We start from the raw sequence: 15082 nt of genomic DNA, 5'->3' as shown, positions 1-15082 counted from the left end.
AACAGATGAACAGGATGGATTTTTCACGAATCACAAGGTGGGCCCTACGAACAGTCTGGGGTTAATGTCCATGAATGGAGATTGCAAAGTGCGGCAGGTGAGGCAATTCCGTCAATACGAAAATACACAAATCCATTAGTACAGTAAGGGTGTGTTTGGATGTCGGCCCATATGGTAATGTATCGTATATATTAATAAAATACAACACCAAAGTCGATCTTATCCAAACAGTGCCACGTGGTACGCTGGCTACCCGAGTACGTCGCCAGCCCAGTTTCTCGAGATGACACGTCTTGTAAAACATTATTATAACGCCGGCGTGTATCCAGTGCAATGATACCACTGCACCGCCATAGCAGGCGGAAAGGAGAAAAAAATCCCAGGATTTCCAAGCAATTCTGCGGACCATCATTTACCATCTACTCTCTCTTCTTATCTTTCTAGTTGTCTCAGGCGAATCCCACCCTCCTCCCCTCACTCCTGTCGTGCATCTCTCCAAATACCTCCACCACCGCCTCCGACTAGAACCGATTGAATAGGATTTAAGGAACATCCTTACTGCCGCCGTTCCTCTCGCCTTCTTCCCTGCAGACATTACAGGTAGGTGATTTCGCGATTACAGGTAATAAATAACCTAATGACTCGATTATCTGGGAGAGATTTCCCGTTTAATGTAGTACGATGTTATTATACTACATACTTCTCCATCTCTCTGTTTATTCTCCAAACACCCAAATGTACATGCCTCTTGGATATGCATGTGTGGGTTGAGTAACGACCATGGTAGGGATTCACGCTTAGTCGATGGACCCTGTGTGAAGGCTATCGTCGAGGAGATATTCCTTGCAGATGAATCTTTTCTTTTCACTGCGTATCTGCAGTGTATCCAATTGGTGGATTCATGTCACCGCGACATGCGACTTGACCTGTGCATGTCAATGAACAGGGCATACTAATCTTTGAAGCGCCTCATAACCATTTGCAGATACTCTATACAAACTATCTTTATCTTCCTTCTTCTCTCATTCAATTCCATCCTTAAATACTGAACTGTTGCATAAACTCCAGGTCTTCTGCATTAGGCCAAGTATTACCTCCCTATCTGTGTTAACAATCTTTTGCAATGTATCGAACATGCTTCTTCTCATTTGACACGTTCCGTAGCTTGCTTGATCACCTTTTTTAAAGGTGCATAGTGTATGTATGTTTTGGGCATGAAAAAATATGTGAATATATTGTCAGGCTATCCTAATTGTTGTGGTTTCTATTACTAATATCTATTTCGGATTGTATTTCAAGACATGCTTGTTGGTTACTTGATCAATGTCAGTATCCTGTGTTATCTCTAATAAATGAAAATGGTTTTCATGTTTTAGATGGAATAGGTGTATGTTAAACTCAATGCTATGTTGATAATCGAATTGATGCTTAACAGAAAAACTCTGCAAAAAATATCATAATGTTGCTGTACATTTGAGATTTTCATGACATTTCCATTTGTAAATTCAAAGTAACTTAGACCTAGTAACAGGTCAGACACAAATTGTCTCATGGGATCTAGTAATGGTGTCTCTAGTAGCGAGGGCTCATCCAATAGTGACTGGAATGAAAATGAGGTAGCAGATGCAATGACTGCAATTGTAGCCTCTGCATGTGTTATGGGGACTGTCGAATATTATCATCATTATTATTTGAAGTTGTCCTCTCGAGATTGTTATGTAGCTAGAAATAGATTTGTGAATGGAATCATAAGGAAAAGTGATGCAGACTGCCTTTCACAACTACGTATGGGGCGAGATAAATTTTTCAAGTTATGTTCTTTGTTAAGAGATGGAAATTTGTTGTGTGATACTAAAAGGTGCAGTTTAGAGGAACAAGTTTTCATGTTCTTGTATACAATTAGCCACAACGTGCGAAATCAGGTCATTGGTAATCAGTTTTCAAGGTCTGGAGAGATAGTGAGTCGACACTTCAGTAGGGTTCTTCAAGCTGTAATTGGTCTTTATCCCGAATATGTCAAGTTCCCAGGCTTACATACTCCAAAAGAGATATCTAATAATCCAATGTGGAGCCCCTATTTTCAGGTAATACGATCCCATAATATTGAAATACTGATAAAATTATATTATCGTTTGCGTAATAACGACCTAAATGTTAGTTGAATGTTACTTGTAGGATTGCATTGGGGCACTCGATGGCACCCACATTCCAGCCTATTTGTTGAAAGGCGAAAGTGTAACTTTTTGTAATCGAAAAGGTATTTTGTCATAGAACACAATGGCAGCATGTACGTTCGATATGAAATTTGTATACATGCTAGTGGGTTGAGATAGTTCAGCCGCCAATGCTCGTATATTGTAAAATGTATTAACTCATCGCCCTGATTGTTTCCTTGTCCCTCATGGTAATCAATGACACTTGTTGATTCATATACATATGTAGGATGCGATTGTTCACATGCTTAATTCTCATATATTGACTTGTGTAGGAAAATATTATATTGTGGATGCAGGATATGCCCACTCTCCTGGTTTTATGGCACCTTATCGAGGTGTCCGGTATCATTTGAATGAATTTCGTATAGGAATGAAGCCTGCAAATATGAAAGAACAATTATCGTCATGCCCAGTTGAGAAATGCTATCGAATGGTGTTTCGGTCTTTTAAAGGGTCGATTCCCTATATTGCGGATAACACCATAGTTCAAGTTTATAACACAAGTAAAAATTGTTATAGCTTGCTGTGTGATGCACAATTTCATCTGTGTTTCTGGTGAAGACAATTTTTATGAAGCAGGTAAGAATATTGGAGATGGTTCTGAGGAAATCTCGCCTTCCCCTATCGAGGTCAACAATGCTAACGAAAATCGCGTGTTGACAGGTCTGACAGACTGTGCGAGAGATGAGTGGATCAACAAAAGGGATCAAATTGCGTAGAAGATGTGGAATGACAGCCTTCCTCGTACCCAGCAGCAGTGTTAATTTTCCCTTTTTTATGTCATGTATTAAGCTATTTTCTATAACAGCAGATTTTTACTATTTTTTTCGTCATCTGATGTGCTCTTGGGAACTTACGACTATTTTCCTTTTCATTTTCTTATAAAATGACTTCATGATGTCTGACAGTTTAATCAATTATTATCGCTTAGTTTGCAATGTATAATCTTACTATGCCTCATACTCATATTTCTTGTCCACATGCTTGTTTCTTTCAGACTACTTTTCATTGATTGTTAATGCTTCGTAGGTAATATGAACTTCCTACGGAGTTCCAACAAAATAGGCAAAGATAAGAATGTGTTAACATCTCCGTCAAAATGCAAAGGCTCTACCAATAGCCCCCTGGCATCACCCAGCAAAATATTTGGAACATCAGCTACAACCAGCTCAGCAGCACTACTGACAACAGCATCACCAGTGTCTCCAACCAGAAAAAATCAAAGATATGCACGCCTGAAGAAAACTGTTCGTATACAATGGACAGATGTGATGGACAACACATTAGTCGATGCTCTTGTTGAGCAGGTAAATATGGGTCGTAAGAGCGACGTCGGCTTCAAACCGGAAGCGTACAAAGCAACTATAACTGAAATCAGTGTCAAATGTGGAGTCCAGCTAGAGAATAAGCATATATCCAACCACCTGTGCACTTTGAAAAAATTCTACTGGGCTGTGAAGGATATGTTAAATGCAAGTAGTTTTGGTTGGGATCCCGTTGTTAAAATGGTCAATGCTACTAATGATGTCTGGGAGGCCTATATTGCGGTAAGATACATGTATTCTCTATATAATGCTGAACAAGTAATACATGCACAGCTGATTAAAGAAAACTGAAGTTGCTGCAGACAATATCAGTCCTATGCATATCTTTATGCATTTTTGATGCATTGCCCAAATTTCAGCAATGCATATCTGAAATTCAATGAACTGAACGGAGTGTTATTCTGTATAAATATTCTTGTCGGATATAATGTTTCAGCTATGCATATCTAAGAAGAGAAAAAGGTTGTTGCTAATGATTTTGTAGACCCCATACCTGATTTCAAAATGATTATAGACTAAGGGGATATCAGATAGACATCTCTGAAATGAAATTATGTGTTCAACCTTGTTTTCTTTGGGTGGACATATCTGATTATATACTTGCTGGGTTGCTAACTTGTACCTTTCTGTTCTTACAGTCCCACCCATATGCGGAAAGGGTACGAGGAAAACATATGGATAGGTACAATGATCTAAGTTTTATTTTCGGTAATGACTGTGCGTAGGGATCTTATGCCACTACAGCATACTCATCTCCCATTTCTGGATGCCACCGCCCAAGAGATGACATTGACTCTTCCGATGAATTTGAAGAGGATGGCAATGATACAGTATGCCTTTCTTCAGACAATGATGATGAAAATGGTGGTGGTTCAGCACGATGTCCCAATGAGAGGTCACATAAGTAGACAAAGAGGGTTCATACAAGCCCTATAGAGACTTCGTTTGGGTCTAGGAACAGTCAGAGCACTGATGCTGACACGACTTGTTAACAAAGGGTTAAACCGAGTGACCAAATAGGAGACAAGATGGGTGAAGTGGCTGAGGCTGTCAGGTCCCTAACAATTACTATGGCAACGGGAAAAACTATGACCCGTCTCCAAAAAATACTGAGCATTTTAGAGGATGTCGATGGTCTCAACCAGGAAGACCAGGTCCGGGCTACTAGACTGTTGCAGAATGATATTGTTCATGCCAGTTTCTTCATCAAGATGGGACATGAAAGGCGGAAGGAGTGGGTTCAAAAGCTCATCGACCGCAACATCTCTATCCTGGCGATTTCTGGAACTCTTAAACAACTATTACTGAAATAATTTCTTTTGATTTTTTTGTAATTTAAACAGGTGGTTTTTTGGATTGGTGTTTTTGGTGGGCTGGATAATTAAGGTACTACATGTGTACTAACACCCAACTTTTGGGATCTTGTTGATAATGCTTCATTAACTTTGACTCTGCAAATTGATCATTGGTGGTAGGATTACTTCTAATATCTGTTAGCAATGAGAGTGAAATGCATGAGTGCAGGTAAAACTGATTATCTACCTCAGAACGCAGGAACATACCTCTTGATTTCGAATGTTTGCATATATTATGTTTGGATGGTTTTCCATGTTATATATGTTGTTATATGTGGACTGCCTATTCTGTTTCCTTGCAAAGAAAATTGTCATCTCTTCACATCATATATGTACATTATCTTTTCTGTTAACTGATGTTATAAACTCTCTGCACTTTATCATTGTTGCAGTACCACCTGGTATGAATTAAGATATGTATATTTCATTTTTCTTGCAAGGATTGTATTAAATTTCATGATTTCATTGGATTGAATATCGATTCATCATTTCATAAATACCTACTGATAAGGTAAGACCCGGGATTGGGTGTGGATGGAAGCAGTTGTACTTATTGTTGTTATCTGATTCTTCTAATAACAGTTGAACAGATTCAAAATTTCTGGCACATGCTATATTCACTTCATTGTAATAATGACTGTTATTTGGAATGTTTTTTCAACAACGTATGAGGAAATACTACGTGGTCTTTGTTGGCAGACATCTTGGATTATATTACAAGTAGGAGGATGCACGAGCACAGGTGGATCGCTACAGCGGATGTAGGCACCAATCGTACAAGTCATATGAGGAGGCTGCGAAAACTTGGCAGGATTTTTAGGTACTGATAAGAAACCTATGTTCAGATGGAATCGTTACATCGTTAGCCTTATTGTTTGAGAAGCGATTTGTATACCATCTCCATCATAATACATCTGAATATTGTGTTTTTAACTGTTTGTCAGAGCACATACCAGAATCATGAAAGACCCACCACATGCCAAAATTATGATGGGCCCACCAGGAGATTTCAGGCTGAAGAGTCTCCTCCTCAGGTCTCGGCTCATCGGCAGGAGGATTTTGTTAGGACATAATCTCCATGCGAATCGCACACAGGCTTGATAGGAGAACATGGTGAAAATGGGATGATGAATGCGCTAATCAAAGTTGTGATTGTGGTGTAACTGATTTATGTAGCCATTTCCTAGATCGTTTCTTCTATCGTATCTTAAACATATAGTTACAGGGTTATGTCCATATTGGTTGCAAACCTTTCTTTAAGTCAAACTATGTCCGTTGTTTTTATGTAACAAGTTTGTATTATGTTTCTTCCACCATCTGTGTCTGGTTAGCAGCAACTATAGTATTGTCTATTACTTCCAGTCAGATTGTTTGGATTTTTTTTGAAAGATAGACGCTCCTTATTGTTTTTGTTTTTTTTTTTTTTTGTAGTTTTCTTTTCTTGTTGTGAACTAGAATCATGGTACATGTCTGTCTGGTTGTTCTCTTCTCTCCACCACCAGCTATGTTTCACAAGGAAATCATCCTATGAACATTTTTACATGTTCTTTTATTGAGGGCATTATTATATGTCATAATGGGACCACTTCATGTGACAACATCTACGATTTGGTTGGTTACTGATGAACCATAACGGTTGTGGCCTGGAGGCATAATTGAAATCTGGTCCGTTGAAATCTGGACCGTCATATCTGGATTGATACCGATCTAACTGATTATACTGAATATATCTAGGAAATATAAATCAGGTGGACTGTTGGGGTTTTACTTATGTCATCATGGTGGGGCCCACATTGACTTTGGACAGGAAATACATCATGTGAGGGCTGGATGTCTGTATACAATTTTCCTCTCACGGCCCACATTAATTCCAGACCCATGTCATGCTTGGGAAGCAGTGCGGCTGATGACCACTCCATTCCTAAACACTGATTTCGGAAACCATGGGAAGAGTGCAATACAAGTGCATTCTTATCCAAACATTGTGAGTGGTTTGCAATTCGCAGACGCATTACCGCTGCAGGACCACTAATACGTTGATGGGACAGTTTTACTTCCCTATACAATACTATACGCGAATCCAAACACGCCCTAAACTAATAACAAGCGGTTTAATCCCTAAGGATGAAAATTATGAGCAGGTTCTCAGAGATGGTTTGAAAGTGGAAGGTTTACCGTCCATAGCCCAAAAGGCAGACAGCCATATGGAAAAAGATTTTTTTTTTTTTTTAATAAAGGACGGAAAGAGAGCACCTATCTTTATTGAGTTTACTTTTGGGCATGTTTGGGAGCATGGATTTGGAATCCCCTAGATTCAACCCCTTGGATTTGAAACCCCTGGATTTAAAATTCTCTTATTGTGTTTGGCACCCTTGATTCAGAATCAACTTTAATCCAAAAGTAGCTATGCATAATATATTTATAAGGGTTTGAATTTAATTACTAAATCAAATTTATTATCTCTAATAAGTGAACATATGTAATGTTTGGCACAATGGTTATAATAAGCCCGCTGAAATATATACTTTGCCCGAAAATAATGAAATTCCAAGTCTTGGATAGGCCACAAGCACGAGATCACGTCCAAGAGACTAACCAACTATTTTTAACCATTGATTAAAAGGGACAATGTTTGGATGGTGCCGTTGCATTAAAGTAATTATAGTGATGCAATTGATAATATAATTATTTTGGGATATCATTAGTGGGCCATCTGTCCAATACATTAATAATTTAGTGACACATATGTTATATATGCAACTCTTATTTGAAACAAAGCGCCACTTTATGGTGCCATACAAGATAGGGATATATGAAATCCCCTCAAATCCCCCCAAATGCATGGAGCCAACCCACCCGAATAGTCAAATCCTATAACTCATTGTGAGGCTCACCGTTATGTTTGTGAGAAATCTACTCGGCCCATCCATTATTTTAGATCATGTTAAGATATGGGCCAAAAAATGCAGTAGATCCAAAACTCAAGTGGGCCTCACAACTAAAAAAAGTGGGTAGTGACCCGAAATGCCAACCGTTGAAACCTTTCAGGGTCCACCTTGATGGTTATTTTCCATCCATACCATTGATAAGATCATGGCTACCGAGACTGTTGCTCCGGTTATAGACTCTCAAGAGTTTCAACACTTGGTAAGGGTTCGAGTACCCATAGGTGGTGAAATCCCACTATGGTGTGAGTGTGTAGGAATGCGTGTGCCTGTTAAAAAAAATTAATTAAAAAAATAAAATAAAATAAAATTTTAAAGTTTAAATTTAAAAAAATTTTAAAAATTAAAAATAACTGAAAAACATTAGTCTGATCCAAAAATTCCGTGACCCGTTTCAAAGGTGGACGTTCAATCCTCATCGATTCCTATCATGCAGGCCACTTGAGTTTTGAATCTACCTCATTTTCTGACAAATGTCCTACCGTGATCTGACAAAAGAGAGGACCAAGTGGATTTCTTACACACGTGAGGGTGGGCTCCACCTAGCATCCCCTTCCCGGCTTTTACTGACATTGGCATTCAACCGTGGAAAGTAACCATCATGGGAGCATTTATTTCTATTATGGTTTGCCAGCTGCACCCGGCCAAGAGAGAAGGAGATTGTTTGCTAACTCAGGTTGGGTTCACTGTGATATTTGTGATAAATCCAGCCTCTCCATCGGTTTTACTAGCTCATTTTAGGACATGAGCCCAAAATAAATGAATCCATGAGAAGAAACGGTGAGGATTGAACGTCCATCCTCGAAACATTTGTGGGGCCATGGAAGTTTTGACTCAGGCTAATATTTTGTGTCTTCAGTTCTTCTCAGTAGGAATCTTATGAATGGTACCGATGGAATATAAATATCATAGTGGACCACGTGGAGATTTCAACAGTAAGCATTTCCCAACCCACTTTTTCCCTATGCAGTCCGGTTGAGTTTTGGATCTGCCTTTTATCCTGACATGGTCAAGCAAAACGGATGGATGGAATGGATTTCTCAGAGCTATCATAGTGCCCCAACCTAACTTCCCAAGCACGAATGTCAAAAAGGTTTTCGCAGACAATTCACGTCCTTAAAAAAGAAAGGTCACACGTCCATGGAGTATGGTTTAAAGACCCAACTATAGATAATTTCTAAACTTTCATTTAGTGCATGTGACCTGCAAACCATATAATAAGTGGACCCCATCATGATCCTCACCTTTTGAAAAACTAAGAAACAAATACCATTGAGTAAACCACACTTGTGTTTTATTATTTAACAATGCCTGGATGTTATTTCACATGGTAGTAGCTTGCGTCCGTATCTAATCCACACTCCTATTATAAATACCCCAGTATGTTTGCCTTTACACTCATAGCTTGCTTTATCCAACATACACAGAATACCGGTGTTGCCATTGCCATTGCAGCTATTTCCATCTTCCCTATCACCCATGTCTCTTATTTTGGGAAGTAGTCACTCAGATGTTCCTACCAAGAATCATGTGGAAACGAAAGGAAAAAAGAAGATTGGCCGCTCTTGTGCAAATTTTCACCCTAGTGTGTGGGGTGATCGGTTTGTTACATTGTCTCCTGATGAGATTGTGAGTAGTATACTACCTATGTCATAATGGGCCTGAATCCAGTCTAAAGCTTTGTAGGATAAGCTTATGTTACAAAACTTTTCGTGGGGGGCCGCCATGAGGTTATATTCATATCTAACCCATCCATCATCCACACCCCATGAAATCCTCCGTGGAGCCCAAAAATCATTCCAATCTAAAACCAGGTCACTCCAAAACTTAGATGGTCCAAACCATTCAAATCATCATGCTGAAAACCTTTAAGACCGTTTTTTTTTCCTTCCCTACTTGATTTTTAATTTGAATTGCCTGGTTTTTTGCCTAGCGAATTTGAGTTTTAGATATGGCCGATTTTTGAGCTCTAAGGAGTGTGTTTTGTGGCACAGATTTATTTAATTTTTTTTTCAAGAAAGGTGGACCCATTCCACATAAAATTTATTAATTTGCAAAAGATTGTGCCATTCGGGCAGGTCCCAACAAAAAGATTTGGGGCACAGATGATAGACGGATTATTGGTATCCTTATCATAACTGTTCCCTCTAGCAGGCCTGAGTTTTGGATTAGCCTGATTTTTGGCAGCCAATGTGAACATTTGGAGCATGGGGTAGATGGTTATATAGAATGTCATCTACAAAATATGGTGGACCCCGTAACACGTTTGGTAGGTGAAGCTTGACTTAAAAGCTTTATAATAGATATGATCTCCATTTTCTATCCCATAGAAAAATGCAAAAGGAAGTCTCTTATTTCTTTTAAATAATATGATTTTACTAACTACAGTTTTTTTGTAGTTGATACCTTAAGATAGGGCCATATTTGACAATTTACAGTGTCGATACAGGAGATTGATGTACTAACCAAAGAGAGAGCTGAAAAACTAAAGGAACAATTGAAGAGGATGCTTCGCAATGTCAGTGATTCTTTGCAAGAATTGAATTTAATCAATGAAATTCAACGACTCGGGGTTGCCTATCACTTTGAAAAGGAGATTAAAGATGCATTATATAGGATGTATGATGCCCATATTAACTGCGATGATGTTAGTGATGATCTCCATGCCGTTGCTCTCTGGTTTAGGCTCCTAAGGCAACAAGGGTATAATGTGTCATCTAGTAAGTTTTTGTGCCAACACTTTGGTCATTCTTAAAATTGTTACATACTCAAAATTATATGCGCATTTATGTATGTGTGGGCATCTATCTAAAGACGCATTTCATGCATCTACATATGTGGACACACAAACACCATTTGCATGATTGTGTAATTTTTGCTTAAGAGTAGAAGTTCAATTTACTATATATACTATATGTTGATGATCAACATCACAAAGTTCTATCAATTTATTCTATAATCTCTTGATAGTTAACATTGTAAAATGTTCGGTTGTGAAATAGATGTGTTTAAAAGGTTTAAAGACGAAAAGGGTGAGTTTAAGGCGACATTAAAAGATGACATCCGAGGATTGTTAAGCTTGTATGAAGCCGCATATCTTGGCACACGTGAAGATAATATATTGGATGAAGCCATTAATTTTACCACTGAACACCTTAAGTCGGCAATGTCACATTTGAGCTCTCCCCTTTCAACCCTAGTACAGCTTTCCTTAGATGTACCCCTACACAGGCGTGTTGAGAGGCTACAATCAAGGTACTACATCTCAATCTACCAAGAAGGGAAGGAGCGGAATGACGTATTATTAGAGTTTGCAAAGTTGGATTTCAATATGCTGCAGTGTTTGCACAAGAAGGAACTTAGCCACATCTCAAGGTATGTTTTGAGAACAATTCCAATGTTTTCTTTTCTTTTTTTATCTTGCTTCTTCTTTTCTTTTTCTTTTTTTTCTCTCTGGGAGAAAACTACCTATAATTGTATTAATGAAGCGAAAGATACGCCTTGATCTGGGCCTGTAAGCCGATCTCTATCGATAATCAAGGAAGCCTCAACACAACCATTAAAAAAAACAAAAAAGGAAGAAGAAGAAGAAAAATAGGAGCCAACCCAAGGCCAACCATGCCCGCGCTTACATACATCTTCTGGAACCCTAGATAGCTCCAATTTTTCCAAGGCCCACCTGATCCATAGTAATCTAACCCTGGCTAATTTCAAGAAGCTGAAACAGACTACTGAATAAGACCTTAACAGCCCTGATACTTCCCAACCTGGGAAAACGTTTTGAAGAGAATTACTCGCTACAATATATAATAACCTCTGCTTCAACCTGGTTTGGTTCCTTGATGACAGACCTTTATTTGTAAAATTCCCTTTATTTTTCTAACATCAACGTTTTTTTTAATATTAAAGTACTCATTAAAGGAATCCCATGAGTTGCATTTCTACCTCAACAGTCAAGTTAGTTGATTGCACTACTATCCTAAGAAAGACACGTATTAATAAAACTGGTGTGTATTTATTCTTTTAAAACGAGCTGAAATCTATTCTTCAGGTGGTGGAAAGAAAATGACTTTGCAAGAAAGCTTCCATTCATTAGAGATAGAGTGGTGGAATTGTACTTTTGGATAGTGGAAGTGTATTTGGAACCACAGTATTCCCGAGCAAGAAAGATGATGACCAAATTAATATCTTTAATGTCAATCTTGGATGATACGTATGACGTATACGGTACATTGGAGGAGCTTGAAATATATACTACTGCTATTGAGAGGTTTGATGTTTACCGGTTCATGTTTTTAATTTACTCTCATGCAACATCTGACTCTCATGAAATGAGACATTGTATTTAATTTTCAGATGGGATCCAGCGGCAATGGATCAGTTGCCTGATTACATGAAACTACATTATAATGGTCTTCTGAATACAGTCGATCAAATCGAGAACGAATTGAGCACGGAAGGGAAATCCTACCGAATACCCTACGTAAAGAAAGTTGTACGTGTATTCAAATCTACTTCTCAAAGTTCTTTCAGGGCCCATCTCTACGTTTTCTCTTTTTTTTTTTTCTTTCTTTTTGTTTTTTATTTTATTTTTATATTTGTAACTGATGGGACATGCTTCTGTCAAATCGAAAATGGTACAGTTGTGATTTGGAGAAAGTATGTAGTTGGAGCCTGCTAAATGTGATTGGAATTTTTATAACACCCCAAAGGATTTTTTTGTTCCATTAACAAACCCAAACCAATAGTGGAACCGATTTGAATTTCATGGCCAGGATTCCACTAAACCTCCCGCGCTACACTTCATTTATTCAGTTTAAGTAAAATCATGCTCTTATTTTTTAGAAAGGTGGGAGCACATGACCTATAACTTTGATGATTTGACAAATTATTTTTTTGGGTGCATGTAGATTACGGATTTGGCCAAAGGCTACCTAGAAGAAGCGAGATGGACCAGTGCAGAGTATGTGCCAACATTGGAAGAGTATATGAAAATTGCCATAATCACTAACGGCTACCCTATGCTTAGTGTAGCATCTCTGATGGGAATGGGAGATATTGTAACGAAGGAGGCCTTTGAGTGGGCCATTAATGTACCTAAGGTGGTTGAGGCTAGTGCCGCAATTTGCCGTCTTAGGGATGATATCACATCAAATGAGGTACGGCGCGTTGTATGAAAAAACACCACTAATAGTGCATGCCTTCTTTCTAGTATGTACATTTCAATGTTCATTTAGTGTGCAGGGTAATGTCATTCCATTACTTGGTCTGGTTGCAATGGGACACTTAAACAGTCTGATTGGTTTATCTAAACCATACATTCAATCTGCTATGAAGATCACCCTGACCTCATGATGGGCTCATCATTGATTAGACCTCTTTTTCACTTACAATCCTCACCACCCACTTTATGGGCTTTATTTTTATATAGAGAAAGGTGAGAGCAGACCACCAAAGATTGTATTAATTGATAAATCCCAAAAATATGCACCCCTGCAAGGGGAGGGGAAAAAAACCTGGCCCTGCCTTGACCAAAGAAGATAGGTACCTCAACCAAAAACCAAGAGACTTCCAAACAATTTATGTGCAATTGTTTAATTGTGCTATGACCTGATGTACAGCTCCGATTGGTTTCTTAGATTCATGTCCATGTGTGCCCAAGCAACTAGGACCAATACAACTTAAAAGTACTCTGATGGCAATGGGTTCTTGTTTTAATATTTCATTTATTTATTACTTTCATGACCATTTTGTTACCATTTTATAGCTTCTAGCTTTTATACAATGTAAAAATAATAATAATAAATAATTTTAAAAAAAAACAATAACATTCTTTTATATTTCTCATAATTTTGTCATTTTTAGATTTTTTTTTTTTTTTTAAATAATAAATGAACAACCCAACAACATATATATAGAGCGCACCATATCTTACTGGCCCCATGCCATACTTTAATCAGATACTTTGAAAGATCCTCACCTTTCACTTTATGGGCCATTGATTGGATGTTAGAGATATCCAATTGGTGTTATTCTGTATGTACGACAGCCTGCATTATTGTTTTCAACTATACAAGCTTAACCATAAATCTATGACCACAATCACTAGCTCGTCACTTAGTTGAATATTTCATTCAGGATTAGCTTTATTAGTCTATTGTGGACTTTTGTAAGAATCAATCAATTGCAGACTTTTGCTCTTACAGGTGGTGTCCTCCCATTTTGTCAAAAATGAAAAATAAAAATAAAAATCATTCAGTGGATTTTACTATTAAAAAATATCCTCTATATTCATTATTTTTCTAACGAGGACCTTGACTAGGTATGATTCCTCAAATACCATTTCATGTAATGTTATAATTCTTAGTCCTTATTCATTAAGGAAATACTCTTGATTTTCATTTGGTATTTTCCTCAAAATTTTTAATACTTTATCATATGCTGATGGCTTTCCCTAATGAACAACATAGATCGCCTGCATGTGTGCTTTTCAGTTCTTTACCTCATATGTTTATGACTCACCTAACTTGGCTGACATTTTCTTCTTTCTAACATTAATGTTATGTGAAGTTCGAGCAAGAGAGAACACACGTTGCTTCCGGAATCCAATGCCACATGAAGGAGCACGGCACCACATACGCAGAGGCGTGCAAGATTTTCCTAGAGATGACCGCAGATGCATGGAAAGAGATGAACATGGAATGCATGGAACCCGTTCCGGCTCCTAGGGAAGTGATCAAGCGGCCCCTGAACCTCGCACGTGTGATCGAACTCTTGTACCAGCACCAGGACTCGTACACCAATTCAGCATTCGAGACCAAAGAACATATCACAATGGTGCTAGTGGACCCTATTCCCATTTGAAACTAGAGCTTCTACGTTACGTACGGTGCATTTGGTTGCACCGAGTATCATAAAATAAACGTATGCTCACATATATTATAATGTATTTCTTGTATGTATGGCTACATTGTAATAGACCTTCTTCTATGAGAACGAGAGAGCACATGGAAAACGTATTCACTCATTTTGGGAATGCATACATACTTGTTGGGGACCGTGGAAGCATACAGAGATCAATCTAGGATAATAATCCAATCGCGCCAAGCAACTACGAGAATAACACAGAGATTTTAACGTGGAAAAATCCTTGTGGAAAAAAACCATGGCCCAAAGCGACAAATATCACTATGAAAGTAGAAATTATAAAGAAAAAGAGATTACCCGATTCGAATAACCTC

At 38.2% G+C, this 15082-nt stretch overlaps 1 protein-coding gene across 1 annotated transcript; it reads left to right on the top strand.

Annotated features, from left to right (window-relative positions):
- The first annotated feature begins 9236 nt into the window (after positions 1-9236).
- LOC131229709 (sesquiterpene synthase TPS2-like) lies at positions 9237-14799 on the top strand. Its single transcript, XM_058225702.1, has 7 exons — positions 9237-9470; positions 10291-10561; positions 10844-11216; positions 11893-12111; positions 12198-12336; positions 12752-13000; positions 14412-14799. Exons 1-7 carry the CDS (start codon positions 9321-9323, stop codon positions 14703-14705), a joined length of 1695 nt encoding a protein of 564 aa, XP_058081685.1. The 5' UTR covers positions 9237-9320; the 3' UTR covers positions 14706-14799.
- Positions 14800-15082: the final 283 nt, after the last annotated feature.

The sequence above is a fragment of the Magnolia sinica genome, chromosome 16 (assembly GCF_029962835.1).
Source record: "Magnolia sinica isolate HGM2019 chromosome 16, MsV1, whole genome shotgun sequence".
NCBI lineage: Eukaryota > Viridiplantae > Streptophyta > Magnoliopsida > Magnoliales > Magnoliaceae > Magnolia > Magnolia sinica.
Note: the sequence above shows the minus strand (reverse complement) of the source record. Positions and strands in the feature narration are given on the sequence as shown.